The 24,882-nt window shown below is 37.7% G+C and overlaps 1 protein-coding gene across 1 annotated transcript in view; it reads left to right on the top strand.

The window, feature by feature from the left end:
- Positions 1 to 13,254, top strand: part of onecut2 (one cut homeobox 2) — a 37,071-nt gene extending 23,817 nt beyond the window's left edge. The window contains exon 2 of the mRNA XM_040053382.1: positions 12,944 to 13,254. Within this exon, the coding sequence (XP_039909316.1) occupies positions 12,944 to 13,233 (290 nt within the window). The 3' untranslated portion in view covers positions 13,234 to 13,254. The remainder of the gene's footprint in view (positions 1 to 12,943) is intronic.
- Positions 13,255 to 24,882: the final 11,628 nt, after the last annotated feature.

The following is a 24,882-nucleotide window of genomic DNA, read 5'->3' as shown; positions in this document are numbered from 1 at the left end:
CGCCTTTCGCCCTATGACAGCTGGGATAGGCTCCAGCGCCCCCCGCGACCCTGAAAAGGATAAGCGGAAGCGAATGGATGGATGGATGGATGGACATCTACATCTCTTTATAGACACAATACAAAAAAAGATATAGTTTAAGATCAAAGGAGATGAAGGATTTGTCTGGTTTAGAGCCTAACAGAGTGAGTGCTCTTTATTTCTCAGCTGACTTACTGACATACACTGTATTTTTAAAGGAGACATCAGAGGATAAACTGTTACAGTCTCACTCATGCTCTCGAGTGTGTGTCTGTGTGAGAAAGAAGCACAAAGAGGCTTTAGTCTGTGTCTCCATTTCCGGTTATTTTCTTAAAACGGAAGCAGGAAAGCACCATGGTGCATTAAGCATGACCACACACACACACACACACACACACACACACACACACACACACACACACACACACACACACACACACAGTGTTATACAGTAGTAGAGTACTCATTGCTAAGTGCTACAGTCCTGTTTCTGAGTGCTGAGATATGATGCATCAAGTATGATTGCCAGGCTGACATGCTGTGCTTTAGCTTCTGTCTTACACATTACACACACATATGGCTGCCGGAGACCTGGTTCTACATTATTATATCAGTCTGTGTGTGTGTGTAGTTCTTTTTAGGTTTTTCCGAGGTCTTTTCATTCAGCAGCCCACCACTGTAAATAAGGACGTGTTTGTAATGATTGAATGTAACTACCAATATCAGCCATCGATTTGTGAAGTTCTGTTTTGAGGTCTTGAGATGAACATTTAAGCTGTGTTTACAGAACTCAGAGCTGAGGGCTGGTTTGCTGTAGATGTCTGTAGGAGCAGAGGTCATTTTGTGTCTGTATTTGTATTAAAAAGACAAATGACATACAACAAGTACCTTTTAAAGGTTCAGTTAGAAGTGTTTGTTTTTGTTAGTTTTTTAAAATGAAGTAAGATTTAGTCAACTGGATTTTGTCACCGCACGTTTTAGCAGAAAAGTAATAAAATAAAGACATAAACCTTGAGCACATAGCAGCAGATTACAGTTATAGTACAGTATAGTATAGTAGATAAGCAGACAGCACTAAATGACAGTTAGCAGTCACGGTTATTGCAGTGTAGGGGCGTGTGACGCCGCGCCAGGTTCGCCCACATTAACAGCATCACAGCTGATTAACGACTGAACCCAAACAACGCTCGGCCTGGTCGGCCCATGACGGAGTGTCGAAGCGTCCAAAACATGGCGCCACACACAAGCCTGGAAGTGTGTGTTGAAGGGCGACTTTACTACTTACCCTGCACTTATATGCCCTTTGTGTAATGGATATCAGAGCTTAAGTGGTAATGGTGCAATAAAAAAAAAAGAATAAAGAATCACAGAGAGAGGGAGAGCGAGAAGGAAGACGTGGAGAAGGAGGAGAGAGAAACAGTAAGGTAGGAGGAGGAGAAGGTGCGGGGAAATGACAGAGAGGCAGCGGTGAGGAGACAGGAAGGAAGAGGAGAGATGGAGAAGAAGAAGGGAGGACAAGAGAGAAGATAGTTAAAAAGATAATGGAGACAAAAGAGGGGGGGAAATGATGGATCGGACAGAAAGAGGACAAAAGATGAAATAACGATGAACAGAAAACAGAAGATGGCACAAAATCTACACACACAGATGCAAAGAAAGGCAGGGAAAGAAAGAGAGAGAGAGGAACTTCCTTTTGTGCAAGAAATCCTTTTTTGTTTCTTGCTGAATGAAGCCTGTCTGTCTGCAAAGGCCCGACAGACATCTGTGGCTTTATATTCAGCTGTATTGATCCCCAAACTCTCTCCGTCTGCGTCTCGGTTTCTTTTTTTCTCAGTCTTCCTCTTTTTCCTTCCATCTGCCTCCGTCTCAGACAGAGGAGAAGTAAAATGGCAGCTGCAGTTTAGTCAGAATCATTGATTTTAATACAGAGGTGGTTTCACACAGGAAACAGTGGCCTGTGATCAATATGCTTTGGTGATCAGTGTGACCTGTGTTTACTGTGAAACTATGTAAGTAATACGTATTGAACCCTGACACAGAGTGATTTGAGGGCCCCTCACTCATATCAATTGTCTGACATGTGTTAACTGTGAAGTTTATAAGTATACAAACATTTTTGCACATTCCAGTAAATATCTGGTGGTGACATGACCCTCGCTTCATTTCTGTGTTAAAGCCATTGTTTGAGCTTCCGTGCTTTTTTGATCTCTGGTGTGTTTTTTTATTCATGGCGTCCAGCTTATTAACTAATCGGCCCTCTACCCAGGCGTAGCGTCATTGCCATCGTGCTGTTGGTTTGTTAGGAGGACTGAATTCAAGTTTATCTCTGTAGCCTGTGTGTGGGGTCAATTCCCACAATTCATCTCTCTGCACCATGCAAGCAGACACCACTGTGGTACCTGGAAAAACTTCTGCATTAAGTTAGCAAAAAGCCTCCAATCATGTTGCAGTGTGCTTTGATCTTAGGGCTGCTAACTACCTTTTATCACTGGAATTCACCGTGTAATGTTTGCTAGCCAGGTGTGGCAAGTGAAAGTGAGAGCTTGAGTCTTTAAATTTGCCAGTTCCAAATGTTAAATATACATAAGCTACCCTGACTTCTTACATTACTCTTACTCCCAAAAGTTTAAAAGCATTGCAGGTTTAATGACAGCTGCTTGACTGAATGCTGAAGGTTTGATTTGAGTCGTCTGTGTCAACATTTTGACCATTTTGGCCCATGTTGTTTTATTTTTTTCTTTTTGGAGGCAGCAGTGACCATCTTTGGACGAGAGGGCACAGTTCTACATTGACAGTTTGACTGGATGATAGCTGTAGGCTGTATAAAAAGATGGATTTAGCTTCCAGGTTTTGTGCCAGAAAGTAATTTTCAGTGTTTCTTTATGTTTTTATGTGTGATATTTTTGGTTATATTGGTAAACAGACTTTAATCAACATTATTTATAAAGGGGTTATGTATTAAATAACTAACTTGTTTTACAAGTATCTTTATGACTCTGCATTTTTGTACCCACATTATAATAAATCCAGTCCTTTTTGGTCACTTAAGATTTCTTTACATAACTGTAATGTTATATTTGCTGCAATTTCTGCTTTCCCCGAGACCATATCTCTAAAAGTCACTGTGCCAAAAGCTGATTGCAACTTCTATCTTTTGATAGGAATTTTCTTTCTGGCTGAAAATGAATCGATATAATTCATGACTGACACGTTTGGCAGATTATAGGCCAACAAATCATGTAAAACAGTTTAAATAACCCAAATCACCTTTTGGCATTCCGTCTGCTGTCTTCCTTTAGACTATAGAAGTTTCTGGGAAGAACAGCCATTAGGTCTGATCCCAGTAAACACCTTCCTTCTGAGTTTATGTCCTCAGTTAAATCTGAGTCTGTGTTTGTGACGTCCCGTTTCAAAACACCAAGATGCAAGTGATGAAGATGTTCATCTTGAGGCTATGTCCATCTTTTATGGTGTTTACAGCACAGGAACAGATACTTGCTCATTAGTTCAAAGTAAGTAGTAGCACATTAGTAAAATATAACAATTTCACAAAAACTGAAGCCTTAATGTCAGTTCCAAAAGAGTTCAACCTTCAGATGGTTATTATGACAGGGTAAACTGTCCATGTAGACCAAATCGGATGTTTGTAGCAGTCTCTAAACATGTTTATTTATGATGTAAATTTGAACATTTTAACACTGGAGTCTGTGAGGACTGATTGTAGCCAGTATAAAAGATCACTTTGGTTTCTAAAGTCCTGCTTTACGTTTCCATCATCACCGTCTTGGTTGCAAAAAACAAGATGGTGATGATGAAGTTTCTGTTCTGGGTCTGACTGTGAAACCCACGCAGTCAGTAGTTGTTAACTTGTGATTGAAGGGTTTTTAGCCAATAAGCATGTGGTTTCATGTCACAGGTAATCTGTATCCTTTATTTATGTTGAACACATGTATTAGTGCTTTTTATCATTCTGGCTTATAGTTTTCCTATTTTTTGTTTTTACGAGTAGAAGAAAGGGATTGTGTATTCATCTCTAAGCACTTCTAATACTGGTGATCTAAAACTCAGCCCTGTCCCTGAACTGTGCCCCGTTTTATCCACTGTCATTCAGACCACTATATTTCTGAGCCGTCACACCATCCGACAGGAATTTGTCACTATTTTGTGAGCGACTCGTCCATTCCCTTTATGTATTGCAAAGTGGGAATTGGCGTCCATCAGCAGCTGGACTCCTGCATGGCACTGTGGAGACTGAGGCTGTCACGGAGGAGCTGCCAGGCTGTGATCTATCTCTGTGGTGGAGATGAAAACAGTCTGTAATGACTCTGCTGAGCTCCCCTCTCCCCGTCTGTAAGATGAAACCAATGCTCGCTGGCTCGCTCACTTCCTCCCTTCAAACTTTTACTCTTTATAATAAGCTTCATTCCTATAGCATCATACAATGCAGGAGGGAAAATGAAGGGAAAGTTAAACTTGGTTTTAGAGCTAGACCGTGTTTTTTAATTCTTAAAGATGTGAAAGAAAAATCTGGGCTTTAGAAGGTTTAATGTATTTCCACTTCAACCTGTAAGTTCTCACCAAATGTGAAGCAACTGTCTTGAAACTGCACACATTTTCAGATTTGATTTGATTTGATTTGATTTGAGATGTTCATTTTAAAAAAACATTTCCATAACGTATTTGAACTCAGAAAAAGGGTGAATGTGCATGCATGATTTAACTTTTCCTGCACAACATAGTAATAATATATTCACACTAACAATTTTGGTTTGGTTCCTGGTTTGTGGATGTTCACGCATTGGAAACAATTCTTTCCCCCTTAGTTCATTTACTTTTGAGTTTATGTTATTGTATTATTATTATGTAGTAGCAGTAGTAGTAGTAATAATATTACTACTAATAATAATAATGATGATCATGAAAAAAAGTTACAAAAACTAAACAATATGCATCTATAACAAATGCAAAAATTCAGAAAACTAAAGTCCTTAAAATTACAATTTAAAAACTTGCAAAGAGCAATACACAGAACGCAAAATTGTCATGAAGTGCAGGTTTAGGACCCAAATACAAGACTCAAAGGTTGATATATGAACACAACTGGGGAAAAATGAGCGACAGGTGAAACAGAATATAGGGAAGGAATGTAAAGCTAAATGCAAGACACGGGAGACAGGAGGCTCACAAAAACGGCAAGTAGAGACCCAGTACACAGACTAACCTAGACTAACAGATGTTGATTGAAAATGAAGCCCTCCTGTTTTTTGGTTATTATGTCACGTTCTCCTCATCTTTGATAATCCATTCCTCCATTCTGTGTTTCCTAACTTTTTCTTCCACCCCTCTTTTTCCACTGTATTGTGTGTATTTGAGCTCCATATCTGTGTTTTCACTTTGAATCGCTGCTTCAATAAAACATCAACTTGATGTTTCTATTGACATTTATTGGCCCTTGACTCTTAAAGCGTCTGTATGATACACTGATGAGTTTGCTGTGAGTGTTACCAGCTCTTGAGGCTCTGCACTTGACTCAACCCCCCATTCAAAAATGAAAAGAGAAAGGGCTTTAAGGTGGAGTAGTGCCTCTCAGCTGCCATATTGGAAGACTTGACCTCATGAGCTGAGGTGGGAGAGAGAAGCTGATTGTGTTTTTAAACAGTTCAGCACAGATGTGCCCAACATCTGTGTTTGACCTGCGATTCAGATACATAAGATCAGTTTTTATATCAGCCTTCTTCAGAATTGGTTAATAATTAACTTCAGTGTAGTGCTCTTAAATGTGTGTTAAAGTGAGGGACTGTCAGCTGGATTGTGGCCCTTTCTTCTGCAACAGCGGTGCTCCATCCTTTGTTTTGTGCAGATTCTCATCATGTATTATTAGTGAATGTAGTGCTGTTTCGATCTGGCATTGCACGGTCAAAGTCTTCACTTATCCAAGCAATTAATGAGCATCTCAGAGCCCATGCTAGGTAAAGCTGGTGGTTTTTAGCTCTTCACTGACTCAGGTTGTGCACCTTGATATGTTATTCCCACCAGCTCGCTGGTTCTGTTGGTTTTTGTTACTAATATTTCAGCTGATTCAAAGAAAGAAGCAAAGTAACTGTAGCCATGATGTCTACTACCTGACCTTCCATGTCTCTTCGTACAAAGAGCTCTTTGTAGTTCCCACTAGAAAGGTGGTAACATATGCATTTTAATGTATATGTACAATAATTCAGCAGTTTTTTATAGTCTATTATAATATTGTGTGTTTAATATTACTAATTATACTGTTCTTGAATGTTAGTCACACTCGGAAAAACAATGAGAGCAGACTGCAGCCTGAGACCACTCGCAGTCAGGTGTCGCCTGCAAAGTGACTTTGGTGCATCAAGATGGCTACAAGATGACAATAAGACTGGGTCGGCCTGCCATCAGTGGTGGGTGAATTGGGCCAAGTGAGCAATTACATGCGATCTGTTTGCAAAAAAACTGTGTGAAATTAGAAAATTACAAATCTGTTGCCTTCTACATGCAAAGAAATTCTATTTAACTACATCCAGCCAGAACCTCATAGATCTGAAACAGAAGTTCATCCACAAATACTGACATAATTGCAGCAGTATAGCGATTTAACAACAAAATGGCATAGGTGGTAAAGTCAAGTCTCCTATTGCAGAGACTTGTCGGAAGTCGTGCTCATTACTGCAGACTGATTCAGACTGATTTGTTGGCGTGTTGGCAATTTGTCTCCATTTAGCAATTAGATGGCAACTATTTGTAAAACCTTCATTAGTCTGTCTGAGAATGACAGTGGTCACTCTGAATGTAACCACAATTGTTGGAGACAGATTGCCTTTCAGAGGTGAAGGTGTGGCACGCGACTAGTTGGTCCTTTTACCCACTTGGTCTAAAAATTTAGACCAATCGACCAGTCTGTTTATCGAGACAAAAGCCATTTCTGTAGCAGTCTGTAAAGATGTTTATCACAGCTGTAAAATGTTTGTGGAAACTGACACACTTTTGGAGTGAGCCTCAACTGCTCACTAGAGAAACTGCACCCAGAGTTTGCAGCTTAGCAAAAAAAATATTCTCTGCTCCTTTACTCATGTTTTTGATTTGACATAAAATGGATCATAGTAACTGACCAACCCTTAATGACCTATGTCTGCTTTAATAGAACTGAGTTAGCTGTGAAACACAGTCTTGTTCACTTCGCCAAATTACTTTTAATAGCCATACTGAAGTATTGAAGATGTATCACCCATCTTAGAAACTAGAAAAAGTTCATCCCCAGCTAGACTGAAGTTTTCCATTAGAATCAGGATTATAACGTCTCTGGTGTTCTCTCTAGCAACAATTCAACAACAGAAGTAAACTGTTATTGGATGACTTAATCATTTTTTATAAATGTTGCAATTTATTATAAAAGTGGAAAATTTGCAGTGCAGATCAAAGACTTTAGATAATGGTTAGACCATAAAAGCCTTAGCTCTATTTAAAGCTAACTTGTGACTACATAGATGACTATGAGAGTAAATACTGTGCTGGAAATGCTTTAATTGAGATTTCAGTGATGATTACTCAGATGATGTAAAAATAACATGACAGCTGATTCAGAGAGAAAAAAACAGGAGTGATTCTCAGTACTTTCTGCTGATCTCGTGTGCAGTTAGAGACACATTTAGCAACACTCTGATGTCTAGAGTGGCTGAGAAAGCTAATGAAAGGCAGAGGGACCCTGCCTTATTGATCCCATTGATTCAGCCCTTACCTTTAAAGAACACCCACCCCCTCACCCCACCTTTACTCTCACCCCTCCTCAAACCGGTAAACCCCTTTTGAATAATATAATTGTGTGTTTGATCCTTACTGTAACCTCGAACAGAAGAGGGAGCGGGTAGAAGAAAAAGGCTGAATGAACCACCCAAGCGTGCTTCCATTGAATGTCGTGTGTGTGTGTGTTCGTGTGTGTGTGGGTGTGTGTGTGGAAGGGGAGGGAAGAGGGGTGGTTGTGTTTGATTGCTCCCTTTTTTTATACGTAGATGTGTCTGCACTTTTTTTAAGTTTAAAAAAAACTTGTGTGGGGTGAACTGCTGCTGATCTGCTTTTAATTGAGCTACAGTAAGCAGGAAGCGAGAAAGTCAGAGAGAGCACATTTAAAAGCTATTTACAGCATGGCAAACTACTTTAAATGGAGCATCTTTAACAAAGCCTGGCAGATAAAAAATATTAGACCACACCTCTATAGGTGTATAAAAGCAAGTACCTAGCCATGCATACTGCCTTTACAAACATACAGTTTCATTGAGTTCAAGTGGATGCCACAGTTGCAACAAGTCATTCCAGCCTAGATATTCCACGATCAGCTGTAAGCGGGATTATTGCAAAGTGTTTAGGAACCCCAAGAAGTGGCAGACCACATAAAGTTACAGAGCAGGATCACCGACTGCTGAACGACATAGATGAGAAACGCTCTAAGATTAACATCTGCGTAAAAAACGTGCACCATGTTGGGCTTTTTCCATGGCCAAACAGCTCAGTGAATTATCAGAACACAGATCTAACCATCCAGGGTACCAATGGGTGTTAATGCTCCTCTACATCACAGATGTGAAGCAAAGACTCCGACCTGGCCCACTGGACAGGTTTGGAAAATGTGGAGGGGACTTTTAAGTGGATTTTCCAAAGGTTTTGTATCTTTTCCTATTAATAAAAACCTGCCCTGTGACTGAAAAGTAATTAAGCAATATATAAACAATTAAATGACAAGTAAGTTCCTATTTTTTAATATTTTAAATTTCTCTGTTTTACATTGAGTTCTGTGAATTAACAAAACTTGGTTTTATAATTACATAAGTTTAGGCAATGACATAATAGAGCTTTCCTATAATTTTATACATTTATTTCTTACAATTTAAGGCTAAACAGTCATTCTGACAGATTTGTTTCATTTACTACAGCAGCATTTATTCATCACGTAGAAAAACTGAGACTTATTGTTGAATTTGTGATTCTTTTGCATACATTAAGGAATATCAGGATTTAAATTGTAGATAAACTGACAGAAAGGGTAGTTTCACTGTTGGGTGAACTTAATATAAAATGAGTCCCATAATATAAAAAGAATTTGTTCTGTGTCACAGATGTTAACACTGAAATGCATAAAAATTCCTTTTAGAAACTGGAGTTTTTACAAAGAAAAAAAAGAAATTAAATTTTAAAATTTTAAAATACATTTTTATAATTTGTATGATTTTTGCTACATCCATAGATTATTTAACACTGATGATGTAGAGGTCTCAAAGCTCACAAAAACACTTGCATCAAACATGCCACACTTTGCTTCACTGGGCTGAACTGGTGCAGCTTTCCCAATGATGATGCTACGATATCTTTAGGCTGCGGCACTTGAAGTGGTGTAAAATTGATTTGGTTGCAGCTCTGAAAATTTCACGTGGATCATCTAAATTTTTTTCAAGAGTATGTGTACAGCCTACTAAAAGGCTTTCCATCTGGGAGTGTATGATGCTGAAACTTCAGTCTGTGGTGGCTTTGACCGCTGCAGGACTCTGAATGCCTCGGACTTGAATTTAAATGTTTTAGTAAATATTTCTTTTGTGACATTTTATTCTGAAATCAACTTTAGAAACACATAAAAAAAACAACAGTTACAGGGATTATGTGCTGAGCAGGGGTCACATATTCCTGATAAAAAAGCTGACTCTAACCATTTCATATCGCTTGAGATTTCATTTTTTGCGTCTTCTCAGCCTTTCAGTAGAACTGAAGCTGTGCATGCTTTCAAATTCACACACAAAATATGAAATATTATTTCTCAAAGCCGAGAACATTGTTTCACGCCTATTAAAGCCAGTGTAAAAAAAAAAGAAGAAAGAAAGAAAAAACAAACAAACAAACAAACAAAAAAAAAAAACAGGTGTAGCAGAAAAAATATACATTAAAAAAAGCTGATAAACTACAGCAGCAGTATTAGAAACAGGTAGCAATGAAAGCTGTTAATAAGAAGTATGAAGAGTGGTGTACCTCCCTCAGTCTGTTAGCTCACAGTTAAATATTTTATCACAAAGATCATCCAGTAAATAGTCGTGTCCAAAGTCCAACATTTGCCTCTAGTTTAAACTTTGAATTAACAAACCTGTGGCAGATTTTAAGCCCTCTAATTACCTTCATATTAATAACCAACAATCTTTAAAATCTAATTTGAAAATATAAAAGGAGTCCTAAGAAAACATAGGAAATAAATGCACTGTTAAAAAAATAGTTAAATAATTAGGAATATATATGAAACAGGTTAAAAGGCTCAACATGCAGAGCAGGTACAGAATAAAGTCATTAGTTGTGATTTAAAATATAATTATTGATATTTGTTGTACATATCTCTTCTCTACAGTCATGATGATTCTGAGATGACTCTCTGACTCTCCCCTTTCTATCTCTGAGGATGAATATATTTTCTCAATGCCGGTTTTATGTTTTTTTGGTAACAGCTGCCTTCATTTTCAGAGATCAACAGTGCCACCTGTCAGTGATAAACTGTAACTACAACCACAAGACTCCTGACAGCGAGAACAAAGGAAGAGGAATCTCTCCCTACATGATTAACAGCACAGACACAAAGACATTCACACTTATCTCCAGACACCTTTTTGAAAGGCACCTCCTGAAATTCAACTCAAAGGGGGAACATATTTCAAAGTTAAGGCAGTTTTTCCTAGAAAAGTCCAAAAAAGTGTTTCCAAAAATACCAGAACCTGTATAAATGCTCCGCAACGAGGTTTTAGCCAGCAAAAATCACCAATTTCTTTCTTAGTCAGATTCTTTAATTGGTGTTTGTTTTACTCATGTACAATATTTCAGGGTCATGAATGTCAGAACCAACAGAAAAATGTCTCTCAGACCAAGTAAAAAAAACAAAGTTGTCGTTATGGTACAAGGACTGATTGCGTTTACAGGACTAGTCACTCCTTAAAGGCCGGTTCTGAGCTTAAAAGGTAATATTTGGGGGAACGGTGCATTTTTAAATCCATCTGTTCCTGTAATGAGACAGGGAAACAAATAAAGGTGCTGTCCTTAATTAATTTAATCTGTTGTCAGGTCGCTAAACGCTGAGATACAAAGCTGGGAGAGGGATGTCGCTCTGTGTGTGTGTTTACAGAGAGGATAGTTTCCCCTTACATAATAGTTTTGTTACTGAATTGAGTCCTTAACCTGATTCGTATTGATCAGCTCTGACTCGTGCATACTTAATTCAGGGAGGTAATCAAATCAAACACACAGACCTCCTCATCCTCCTCCTCTGCCCTCTCTGGCTGCTATACAGCAGCAGACACATTTCAGGTGTTAATCAGTGACAGGAAAACTACAGTTACTTCATGATGGAAAATGGTGATCCCTCGGCACTCTGATCTAGTCAGAGAGGGTCTAAAATGCAGCTCTACACCAAGATAAAGCAGACAGCTCCAGCCCACAATAATCCAAATCTTTAATTCAGGCTGAGGTTGTACACGTAGAGGCAGTCAGCGAAAACAAACACTTACAGGAAAGGAGCAGGCATCAGGTTAAAAACAAACAGCTTTAAAGGTCATACACGAATAAAAAAACCAACAAAACCAGAAAATCACAAAGAGCTGCTGAACTGCAACAAGAACAAAAAGTGGCAAGAAAGTCGAGCAAGCAGGAGGAGAAAGACTGGAGGGCTGTGTATGTATTAGAAGGGCTGATTGGCTAATTGGGGACAGGTGTGGTAGACTTGGCACAGGTCAGTCTACCTTCAACTTGCTGGAAAAGCATCACATAGAAGCTTGTTTCTTCCACTGAAAATAACATTTTTTGGCAACCAGAAGTCACCATTTGGGGTTATTATCTCAAAAGTTCAACTTAGTAACTCAAAATTTCAAGTTATTTTCTTGATTTTGAGTTAATTTTTGAGTTATTACATTAGAGTTACTCAAATGTAATAACTCAACTGTTTGTTTTTTCAGTGGCAGAAACAAGTTTACGCAATGACAATCAGATAGTGCTTCCTTTTGAATTATGGAAAATAAATGTCTGCTTTCCTCTCATTAAGGATGCTCCAGTGTATCTTCTGCTAAAGGAAGTAAAAAAGAAAGCACTGGAGTAACTTTCCTTACTATTTAGAGAATCCTACTAGCTGTTACTGTGACTGTAAGAAGATATTGCCAGGCCACTTCACTAAGTTAGGATCCTTAAAGTTTAAAGCAGACAAGAGAATAAGAATGAGTGACTTCAAATATTAAAGGTCACTTTTTGAGCATTACATGATGTGCTTTAGGCAGGCAGATGCTTTTTTCTTTTTGGAAAAAGGTCCACAGAAAAAACAAGTACACCATCTTAACATAATCAGAGGTTGGAAGAAACACTCACAGCAAGGTGGCAAGTAAAGCAAACACAGTACACAGTCCTGATGGTTTTAAACAAAATCACACATAAGAGTATATCTGTCATAATTCAACAGATGAGAATTCAAAGTTCAGTGCAGTCTTACTCTGGTTGTTCACTTTACACAAATAAAGCTTGATTGCCAGATTTTACCACAGTCTATACAACCAAATCCATCAGGAAATGAACCAAGTAGGCTAGAGGTAAAAGCACACTTAGATACCAAACGATCATGCAACTCCTGTGTTTTCTAATCAGTGAAACATCGCAGCATGAGCCAAGTAAGTAAAGTTCAGCCCGGTGGCACAATGGAAAACATGGCGAGACAGAAGGTACACAGATCAGATCAACACAGGAACATGAGCGTCTGTAAACAAGACCTTCTGTTTGTGTTTCGTGTGAGGGACACTGCAAGATCCCCCTCCAATATTTAACTGTTGTTCAAATACAAACAATAACACTTTTCTATTTTTCCCCTCTTATTTTTTCTTTCCCCCACCCTCTCACACTTGCTTTGCAGCGTGCAAGAGGAAGGAGCAGGACACGTCGAAGGACCGCAACAATACGCCAAAGAAGTCGCGGCTGGTCTTTACCGACTTGCAGCGGCGCACCCTGCTGGCCATCTTCAAGGAGAACAAGCGGCCGTCCAAAGAGATGCAGCTCACTATCTCGCAGCAGCTGGGCCTCGAACTCACCACCGTCAGCAACTTCTTCATGAACGCCCGCCGCCGGAGCCTGGACAAATGGACAGACGACGGAGCCAGCCCTGGCGGCCAATCTTCAGCGTCAAGCACTTGTACCAAAGCGTGATAATAGAGAGCGAGGAGGGGAATGGGGAGTCAGGGAGGGGGTGGGAGTTTTGGGGAGGGATGGAGGGCGCGGGTTGAGGTTTCGTCCAGTTGAAGCGTGGAGGAAAACCAAACTTTTTACTTTTTTTTGTTTGTCTGGTTTTGTTTTGGGTTTTTTGCTTTTGTCAAGAGTGACAAACTGAGAGAGGGGCTGCTCACTGCCACGACTTGTTTTAGCCAAACCGCCTTTTGCAAATTCATCATACATCCATTAAGAAGCTGAAGGGTAAATTAATCTTTAGTGCATTCAAACCTCACTGACGTTCACTGCTGATGTCTCCTTTTGGACAATAAGCTGACACGCTAGCCCAAATACCAAAGACGAGAAGACGATGCGTGTTTTCTATTATGCAATATAAGCTAGAAACCAACCAAACAGGAATGCAAGGAAAGCTTTAAGACCACAGAATGTGATAGAAGCTCGGGGATAAGCAAGAGTTGTGTGGAAATTTTGTGGTATTTCTAATCTCAAATGTCCAAAGCAGACACATCAGTTCACGAAAGAATCCTAATTTAGAAGCTGGGTTTCAGAAACTGCACAATCAAAGTTTGTTATTTATCTTGAAAACAGAAGGTAGTTTTTTTTCTTCACAGGATATCTGGACAGTTTTATTCAAAATAACATTAATAGTTACTCCAGCTCAGTATTCTGCTGATAAAAATGTATCAGTTTATCTGATATATAACAGCATTTTCAGGAGAAAAAAAAAGTCTAAAAAATTTCCAATAAAAATCTCACAATTTTAGCTGTAGGTTATGACTTCAATCTTTAAAAAAGTTTAGAGTTTTTCCTCATTCATTTCAGGATTTTTTTTTTTTTTTTTTGGTAAATTCCTGTAAATTTCACACTAAAAATCTAGTTAATTTAGCCTTTTTTCTTGTAAATTTCCAAATCGTACCCCTCAAAATTCAGATTCAGCCTTTAATAGCTCAAAGAGTCTTTTATATATTATTCAGGAAGATTTTTTGGCTGTGCAGTCTCTGTTTTTATCACAACTGAGGAGTTGATTTCTAACATGTTCTATACAAATTTTAATGTGAAAATAGGAAGCCGATCCCTTAAATGCATGTGATCAAGGTAGACTTCTATTTTGACTGAAAATAACCAACTCTTGTTTATAAAATGACAAAATTTCCATAGCTTTTTGGATAAAACATGTAAAGAATTGGCTCTTTAAAGGGGAACGTGAGGATTTTTTTTTCTTTTTAAGTTAGGAAATGGCAAAATATGCAAGCACAAACACACACACACACACACACACACACACACACACACACACACACACACAAATACTTACCAAGGCACATGCAACTTCTTCATAATTTGAGCCAACTACAAGCTTTCTCAGCATATTTAGTGTTTGATGGAGTATTAGTGTATAATATATGAATATATATGATGTACGTGAGCACAATCTTGAAGCACATTTTCTTTGCAATAGAACCGGGGCTCTCTGCCAAGCCGAGTGGTCGTCACATCTTAGAAAACTCAGGATGCCATTTTTTTTAAACAGTGGCTGAAATCCATTCAGCGTCTGTTGTCACATAATGTACTGTACGAATGTACAAACAAACATGCAGACACACAAACAGATTTCAGACACACACACAACTTTAAAGAGTCATTTCCCAATCACTTCCCTGAATTCACAGCCAAACCAAAGCTAAGCTCCAGTTTACCCTTGCTTCACCCACCCATCACTTCTGTTACCATAAACTCATCCATTAGGGCAGCACACTCCACAAAGCATCTTAGCATTAATACCACCTTGGTTTGCAAAGAAAAATTAGGTTTTCAAACCAATGAAAGTCAGACTAGAGCTGAAATTTATAACCATGTGACCAAAATCTGTGATCCTCAAGGTGGTGAACTAAAAGTAGGATGGGGATTTGATGGTCAAATGATAATTTTAGCCTGGATTTACAAAGACAAAAGATAATATCTCTGGCTGGTCATTATTTAGATGGAACTCAAATCTGTTCAGATTTATCAAGCGATATGGCAAGTCTTCTTACTAGGCACTGGAACTCCCCCAAGCAGCACTTGTTTTTCCAAAATGGTTTTGTTCACCATAGTTCAATATTATTAACATTAAATCTAAGACAATAAAAAATGTCAAGAAGTTCTGGGCTTTAAATTAGTCATCCACAAGAACCCTGCAAACATCTTGGCATTAAATAAGCATCGGCCAGCCGCCTTTTCTCACCATCTAGTTGCATCTATTCTGTTGCACTAGAGTTAATTTCTTATTGAACAAACACTAAGCAGATGACATTTAGGTTTATAATCTTGACATTATCCCCAGTTTAGATCGGAAAGATGCCACAAAAATGCTCCTACATTGGTTTCTTTAGACCCTTAAGTCAAAATTTGTGAAAAAAAAGCACAATTATTGGGAAAACAAGGCTACGTTATGTTGACAGTGATTTCTACCGCTCTTTTTTTAGTCAACCACAACAAATATTGAAACCAAAACTTTAACTTTTTTAAGAATAAAGAATGTTCTGGATTGAAAATCTTTTGGTATAAATCCAGTTTTAAGCCAAGATGCTTTTTGGAAAGCTTTGATCTGCCCTCACTGCTACCACAGGTAAGCAAACCAAAACCTCCCACTGCATCAACACATCCGCAGAACCAGTTAACCATCTGAGCCCAAGAAGGACAAACTGTCCAGGCGAATCAGGGCCTTTGTAATAGTTAAAGAGGACAATCTAAAGACGATGCCTGGTTAGTCTGTCTCTTCTAGAGGGTCAGTGGGTTGGAAAAGAGCATTTGCTGCAAACAAATGATCTCTGATAAATGTGTACATCAAACTGTGCTGATTTATTAAGATAAAGCAAAAGCCACTTGCTTAAAATTGTCAACTTGGAAAGATCAGCTCTAATGCAATGCAAGTTTGAGGACAACACTCAAAAATGTAGTTTGTTTGCAGTGTAGGAAAGTTGGATGCTTGGTAAAAGGGATGGACAGCCAACAGATAGATGGGCTGTGACACAAAAACTAGACTCTTCTGCCCATATTTGTGACTGTCTTTGTGTCCAAGCATCCATAGCTACCAAATCCTCCAATACCCATTGATTTGAAGGTTTTACTGTCACACTTTACAGCCTTTACACATGATGTAAATACTAACAAACCCACAAAACCTCAAGCACCATCACCTCCAGCTCAGTTTTGGCAGCCTTTACCATTTGCAGTCACTTCATCAATCATCTTTCACTCAAGCTATCAAACCAAAAAAAGAAAGGAAACCAAACCAAAGGAAACGCGCCAGTCAGCAGCCCCTGCTCCTTAGAAACCCCAGGCTGAGTCTTGGCCTGGTTAGAGGCAAGCCAAAGGCTTTAAGAACGATTTAACATTTAAAAAAAAAAAAAAAAAAGGACACTTAAGACTTTTTCTATTTATTGACAAATCGAAACCAAAGAAAACTTTTTTTCTGCACCTAACTGTTCCAACAAATGGGAAAAACTGATGATGGAAGAGAATTATTACCAAAAAAAAGAAAAAAACAAAAAGAAAAAAAGAGTGGCGCCGACAACGTCGAGGATGGAGGACAACGATGACAAGGGAGGACATGAGGAAGGATGACACCACGAGAATAGAGAAGTAGCTTTGTTCTGCCTGATTATTAAGTCAGGCAATCTTTAGGGGGAAGCAAGTTGGGGACTGAAAAAGGGTAAAACCACATGGGAAGGAGGGAAGGAACGAACGGAGGACACCGTTGACCATTTTCTTCCCTTCGATCCACCCAAAAAAAGGCAGAACATTAATGTGTTTCTCACGGTTGAAGAGTGTCTTTAACGTGTGCCTATGCAGTTTTTCAAAGTAAAAAAAAAGGTTAAAAGAACAACAGAAACCTCATCAGCTAACAAACCAAAGATTCACCGTTAACTCCAGTAGCAGTTCTCCCCCCCCCCCAAAAAAATACCCATTTTTGTTAACCAGCATGAACATACCTGCAGCATATGTACTGTTGATAGTGGTGTGTTGTTGTTTTTTATTATTATTGTTGATCACCTGTTATACATTAAACATTAAAGGTTAGCTTAAAGGCTAATTCAACTTGTTCATTGGTTGACTTTAAAGCAAGTAGTATTACCTTCAGTCTAATTTTATTAAAACCAACAAATTCAGTCAACGTGTTTCATTCAAAGAACTCACTTTGATTACGAGTTAGCTAGCTGGCTTATACACTATTCTGGATTCTTATATTAGCTGATCTAGCTTGTATTTTAAAACAATTTGGATTTTCAGCAATCATTTAGCTTTATTAAAACTAACAACCTTAGCCAACATTTTTCTTTTGAAAACTTTACTTGGATTGCAAGCTATCTAGCTAGCTTATCAGATAGTTTTAAGCTGTTCTGGAAGTTAGCATAAAGGCCATCCCAAAGCCTTGTTTATCATTTGATTTTAAAACTAGTAGCATTTCCTTTATGCAGTTAGCTAACAAACTTACCCAACATGTCTCTTTCACATAACCCAGTTTGATTGTAAGCTAGCTAGCTAGCTACTTCTAAGCTTTTAAGGTCATGAGCTTGCAAAAAGCTAATTTTATTTTCCTGTTGATCATTTACCCCAAACTTACAGCTTTTACTTTTATTGGTTGTTCCTTCAGCATGGCATCAATGTAGCCATCATTACCTGCAAACTTTACCACCAGACCACACCACACATAAAAACAATCTTCTGCTGCACACCGAGGGAGAAATACTTGAGTATTTGGAAAATTCAAAAGTTTCTCCCTTTTAGCTTTTCACACAGGTCAATGTCTACCTCCAACTCCAATAGGACAACATATTTGAGCTTGGTGAATTAGCATTAAGAAACAACATCAGCTAGTTGTGATGCTTGCACCCAGTTTAAATATTCTAGCTAGTTGCTGTTGTCTAGCACACTTCCTGCTATGGAAAGAATGACAGCGGTAGTGCTATTTGAACTGTACAGTGCATACCAAAGATTTTTTGCTGTACTAACAGTAGCACACTGTCACTTTTCAATCAGTTTATTTTATGCCAAGTCTAACTTTGTGCTTTTCAACCCAAACCCAGCTAAAAATCTGTTAAAGAAGAAAAAGCTGCATGCTGTTTAAGATCAGATTTGGACCACTTACAAACCTGTACAATAATCTATTCTATCATACAGTATATAACTATAATTACTGTAACCCTGAAGTGAATTTCAGCTGACGGACTAAAGCACGGCTGGCTAGGGTTAAAAAGTTTTTAAAGTTGGATAGAAGGTTTCTGTAAAAATTGTAGCCCAACTTGCCATGCTGTAGGAGAAACCTAAAAATCCCCTTTCTGTAGCAAAGAAAGCTCATGTTAGCTTGTTCCTTGGGGGGAAGAACTATGCTGCTGCTCCGTGAATACAACAACAATAAATAAAACCAAACCAAACCAAAAAAGACCAAGTCGACATCTGCTGAGAGAAACTGCTAAAATATCGGTCAAATAGCTTTATCCTTAGTTTTCTCTCTGTCTTTCTGTATGTAAAGCTTCTAGTCCAAAGAAATCCTCCACCCACCTGGCTGTCCCGTCCTGCTAACAGCGCCCAAGGAGGGGGCGTGACTTACAGTTCAGGGGGTGGTGGCCATTTTCCATTCCTAGTTGCAGTTCGTCTGGATTTAATACAGGCTAAACCTGCCAAACTAACAAAAGATAAATGAAAATGAAATAGGAAGGGTATGAAACCAAAAACAGTCCCAAAGAGGTTTTCATTGCTTGTTTTTAAGTACTTAAAAATTATTTGCCAAATTTACTACTACTGTATTCCTTCTTAGGGTTTTTTTTTGTGTGTGTTTTTGCAATATGCGATTTTTTTATTTAATGTAATTTATATTTTTAATTGTGAATTAATTTAAGCGAACACATTTTTGTTGCCAAATCTCCCTCTTAACCCTTTTACCCTTGATGATTAGCTTTGCCAAAGTTTACACTGTATTTTTCTTTTCCTTTCTGTTCGATGCTGTATTTATTTATGAGGTGTTTTAGAACACGCTAGTTTTGTACTTATTAATAATTTTATGTTATTTAATTAGATGTAATTGTTTTTTGATGAATATTTATGAGTATTTAAGAATGTTAGGTGCATCAAAGATGCAGTGCATTTGCCAGGCCTGTTAATTTATTCTTAGCTAGCTTTACTTTAAAGCAAATGAGATGTTGTGTTATGAATGTTTAGACTTAATGACAGAACAATGTAGAAATGTCAGATTAGACTTGCGTACTTCTGAATGTGAACACTTGCTCTCACTCTTTAGCTAATTTATTTTTTGTTTGTTTGTTTGTTTTGTTTTGTTTTTGTCCTGGTAATTATTTTTTATTTTTTTGTAATGAAAACAATCTCTTTATGACAAATATTAGCCTACCGAATGATGAGCACTGCATCTGTTTTCCTTTTCTTCCCTGTGATTTTTGTGCTTAATTTTGTTAATTTGTTTGCATCCTGCTGACCATTGTTGAACAAGCAATGAATTTGAGACTGATGTTCTAATGACACTTGATCAGGTGAAGTGAAGGGCCACATGTTGATATGAACTGACTCGCCAAAGATAACTGGAGTCCTTGAGAGGCCAATAAACTGTGTGTGTTTACATCCACGCAGCTCACACCCTGGTAAAGCTCGTATTCGTATAACCACATGTACACTTCTTCAAAAGCATATTTGAGGTTGAATAGTGACTTTTTTAAGGTATATTTGTCACATTTTTAATTCAGCAAAACAAAAATAATTTATAAGAAATGGACTAAATAAAGAAAAATTTTAATTTACTTTTACAGCTGTAGGACATAATGTCAGATGTTTACCAGATATTTGTTTTACAGGGCACCTGTATATTGTATATAAAACATGGGGGTAACCACATTTTAAAGCCTCACTTTTTGGTCTGTTACCATCTTGTTTTTATGAAGCAAAACATCACATGTGAAAAGTAGGTCAGTCTCTTGTCTCTTTTGCTTTAAATGCGACCATAATTTATAAAAAGTAACATTGTTATATCTTTAAGAAGACTTAAACTAAGACCATAAACTTATCAGAAAGGTTTGGGGCTTTTTTTTTTTTTTTACCATGGTTGCAAATACTGTGAGAAATGGGGTCCTTTTCTTATGGACGTAAATGTAACTTGACTTCTTTTTGCAACCGGAGCAGCAACCTCTGCTGACTATTATAAAGAAAGTATGTTTAAGACGGTTATACACTGGCTTCACTTTCCAGGCTAAGATCAAAGGTTACATCCATCTTTTATACACAGTATATAAGTATTTTGCTGTCAAAAATAGATTTTTTTTTTCTCAAGAAATCAAACCATATTCTCAAGCATGTCCTCTACAAACTTAAACCGTGTCCTTGCCCAGGCACTATAAACAGGATGTGAAATAACTGCTGTTATCAGGATTTCAATGTGTATGACTGCGTGAATGCCAACACACCAACTTGTTTCACTTATTACAAAGGAAAAATGAGGAGTCCCTTAAAGCTAGCTGCTTCCAAGACTGACTTTGTCTGTTGTGTGTAAAAAGAAAAAAAACCTTTCTATTTCAATAGTGAGAACCAGAGAGGCTACCTCACTGACTTTCCATTTGTCCTTTTAATCGTGTTGATGAAACCAAAGAAACCAAAGATTTGTTTCCTCTTCGGTACGGTCTGCGCTCAGCTCCATGCTTTTGTACTTTCTGTTCTGTTTAATAATCCCACAGATTCTACATTTTCTTGTCTCTCTTATTCTTACTTTCTCTTTCTCACATTTACATGTTTCTCTTTTAGCTCCACTTGGCCTCTTATCTTCAAAAAGTGCAAAGAAGGTGAAAAGGCAGACTTTGTGTAGGCTCGGGCTGTATGCAGAATATCAGGGCTTTATCAGTTGTAGGGGTATTAATGTTCAAATGACTTCAACTAAGTCATTTGAACATTTCATGCGATGAGCTTCGGAGTTTAGATTCCAAATTCAGAAATACACTCAACTGAAGATCAAAAACAGCCCCATGATTTAATGTAAAAAAATTAGCATCTGTTATAAATATTTTACAGCTGAATGTAGTTGGTAAATTAACTGCTGGTAAATAAAAGGGCCTCAATATCACTTAAACTATGAGTAACGTCTTAAAAAATGTAAAAATTCAATGTGATGTGATAATATAAAAAAGTCTGATTTTGTACAGTTCCTCTACTCATATTCTGGTTAATTAGCCTAAAAATAAGGAAAAAATAATAAACAAAGCTAAAACTTAACTGATAGTGTTTGTCTTTTCTAATTAATCTACTGCAACATTAATATTAAGAGTCACTGAGCTAAAATTGGACTTTGCTAAGGCCCGTTTCAACTAAACTTGACTGTATGACATATGAAGTAAGGCCTTTACTTTGAGACACAAAAGTAAAAATTACCAAAAATTATAAAAGAGCGGGAAAAAAATAGCCCTTTAAACAAGTCCCAACACCTTGTGTATGAGATGTTTTCTGTTCAGACACCCACGTCTTGTTTATTCATCATCAGTACTGTGTTTGAGCAGGAAGAAGCCAAATGAACTACTTCCAGGATGTGTCAAAATGACTCAATCATGTCCATTATGATGGTGATAAAAGCCAGTTAGACTAATTTTACTTAAACAAAAAAATACTTGGTAATTAGCATTGAAAACTAGGCTGAGTTGAAACTTGTGATGGCCCTACATTTATAGTCTTAATGGGACCTTTTATATTTATCGCAGCAAAAATTTCTGGCACAACTTCACCTACTTCCAAGGTGCATGGAGAGGATGAAAGAATTCACAATGCAGGAACTCCAGCAACACTTGAGGGAAGATGAACAACTTTAATAATTGACCGATGCGTTTCGGCTTTTGGCCTTCATCAGGGTCATAGTAAAACATTGTAGAAAATACTATTTAAATACTAAATAAAACATTTAAGCAATTTTCTACAATGTTTTACTATGACCCTGATGAAGGCCACAAGCCGAAACGTGTCGGTCAATTATTAAAGTTGTTCATCTTCCCTTAAGTGTTGCTGGAGTTCCTGCGTTGTGAACCTTTTATATTTATACCAGTTGTTGTGCACCAACCAGTATTAACATCCCTAAAAACACAGCCCAAGCATAGCTAAAAAATCCCCCTGCAGCTACAGCTGACACTAAAAACACAACACCTATCTTGCTTATGACAACCCATGTGTCTGCTGTATGTCACCAAAATTGAAAACCAACTTGCCAAAGAGGTTGCAATAATATTTTGATGTTACTTCAATGCAAATCTTTACTCTAAAATACAAAGTAATTAAGTACAAGTAATTTGTGAGCTTTTAGCCTCCTCTGTGGGTCTTACTGTATCGTGGCTCAAGAGTTGGGAGTTCGCCTTGTAATCGGAAGGTTGCCGGTTCGAGCCCCGGCTTGGACAGTCTCAGTCGTTGTGTCCTTGGGCAAGACACTTCACCTGTTGCCTACTGGTGGTGGTCAGAGGGCCCGGTGGCGCCAGTGTCCGGCAGCCTCGCCTCTGTCAGTGCGCCCCAGGGTGGCTGTGGCTACAATGTAGCTTGCCATCACCAGTGTGTGAATGTGTGAATGACTGGATATGTAAAGCGCTTTGGGGTCCTTAGGGACTAGTAAAGTGCTATATAAATACAGGCCATTTACCATTTACTGTATCCACTAGACAATAAATTAAAAAATAATCAAACAAACACATATGTGAGATAGATGATACCCCATGAACCTTAAACTGATCACGCTGGCCTGGTTGCAAAAGCAAAGCATACCAAAGTCATGCAGAAGATTGAAGGACAAGAGATCTAAAAGTCACAGTCAGTCAGCTTCTCTTTTTAATTTTAAAATAAAGCAGCTTTTTTTCCTCATAAAGCAAGAGCAATATTCAAGTAACATCAAATATCGACACATTAAACTGTACAATTTTTCTTCCCTTCTCACAAGCATTGGGTTAAAAATCAGTTGGGGAAGCCAAATGGCAGCGGACTAAACTTTTACAAAATGTATTTCTTCTTCTATTCTGAGTTCACTGACACTTTGCTTTTCCAAACCAGGATGCTTTGAAAACAAAGAGAGCGCTTTTGTTGCAAAGTATGAGATAACTTTGGATGAGTGCCTTTCTTGAACCAAAGCAAAGTCTAGATCTGTTGATGTGCTTTAAATGTCCTGTTCCCATGAAATAAGAAAAACCTCAGTGTGGATGCCACCACTGAGTGTCTTCACTGCTCTGTGGTGCTTTGCAGTGTAATGAAAGCGAAGAAATACATTAAATACCAAAGGTTTCCTCTTCTACGTACTATTCCCTCCCTGTTCTTTGTCTTTTCCCAGCTGGGCTTTCACAGGATGATCTGGTTGATGTTGTGCCTGTATTTACTGACTGAAAGATGTTAATGTCATATTTGCTAGAATTAACAGAGACATTAATGAAAAGTTTGACCTCTTGTCCTTTTGTAAATGTGGAAAGCCAAAGAGACATAAAAACTTTTTTCCTGCCATTTTTCCCTGTTTTTGTTAAAAGAAAAAACAAAATACTTAATGCTATAATCATCTACTGTAAGTTTAATGCATACTGGAACAGGATGGCCAATCAGATTGTATTTTGTTTATTACAAGCAATACTCTAAAAGGCAAGAAACCTGTCTTCACAATTAATGCATGTTGGTCCAACCAGGAACCAACACAAAGATAATAAGTAGATTTTGACCCTCCATAGATATGGAAAGCCACAAAAATAAAACTCTTATGTTTTACAAACAATATAAGTTTGCTTTATGAGTTCCAGACTTTGCAAATCAGTACAAATATTTGTGTAGATCACAAGAAGGCAAATCCCATTTTTGCGAGGATTTTGCTTGTACAGTAAAAGAATGAACAGTTTTTCCATAATGTGGTAGAACAAAAAGCCTATGTATTCTGTTACAATGTTAAAAATGTAATTTTTTAAAACAGATAAAATCTTATTAGATATTTCTATGATTATGCTACAAAGCAGTTTCTTAGATACCACAAAATTCATCATTTTCATTGTGGCTTTATTCAGCGTCTAATGTACAAAAATTAATGTCATGATTAATCACTGCTTGCTTCAAGTTTACTTACCATTTTACCATGACTGATGATTCCAATTGTCAAACTTTGACAGTGATGAATGAAATGTTTGGCATCTTGGCCAAAGACACAAACAATTTGCATTTTTGGTCTTTGCTTTTCTTTCTCAGTTTAATGTAATATGCTAACAAACTAATTTTCTCAATTTCTCCAGTTACTTCATGACATCCTTGAAACAAATTAATTTTTTTAAATTCTTGGCTTTCTATGTGTACAGAAAGTCAAAAATAAATGTTTTATAATACAAAAATAAATGTTAATTTCAAGTGACCTGGAATTTTCACAGGGAAATATGGAATATCTTTGTGCACTGAAGCCAACGAGACTAAGTAAATTAAGTAAATAAAGTGATGAGAAAAGAAAGATTTTCAGTACAACAAAAAATATTTCACAATTGCTGCATTAGTTTTATTATTTGTGAAAATAACTCCGGTGTGCAAATCTGTTGGAATTTTATAGTCATTTCACGCAGCAAAAGCTGTGCAGATTTTCTAATGTTGACTCCATTTTTGGTTTCAATT

The sequence above is a fragment of the Simochromis diagramma genome, unplaced genomic scaffold (genome assembly GCF_900408965.1).
Source record: "Simochromis diagramma unplaced genomic scaffold, fSimDia1.1 OVJJ01000596.1, whole genome shotgun sequence".
NCBI classification, from domain to species: Eukaryota; Metazoa; Chordata; class Actinopteri; order Cichliformes; family Cichlidae; genus Simochromis; species Simochromis diagramma.
The sequence above is the reverse complement of the archived record's forward strand: the minus strand, read 5'-3'. Positions and strand labels throughout refer to the sequence as shown.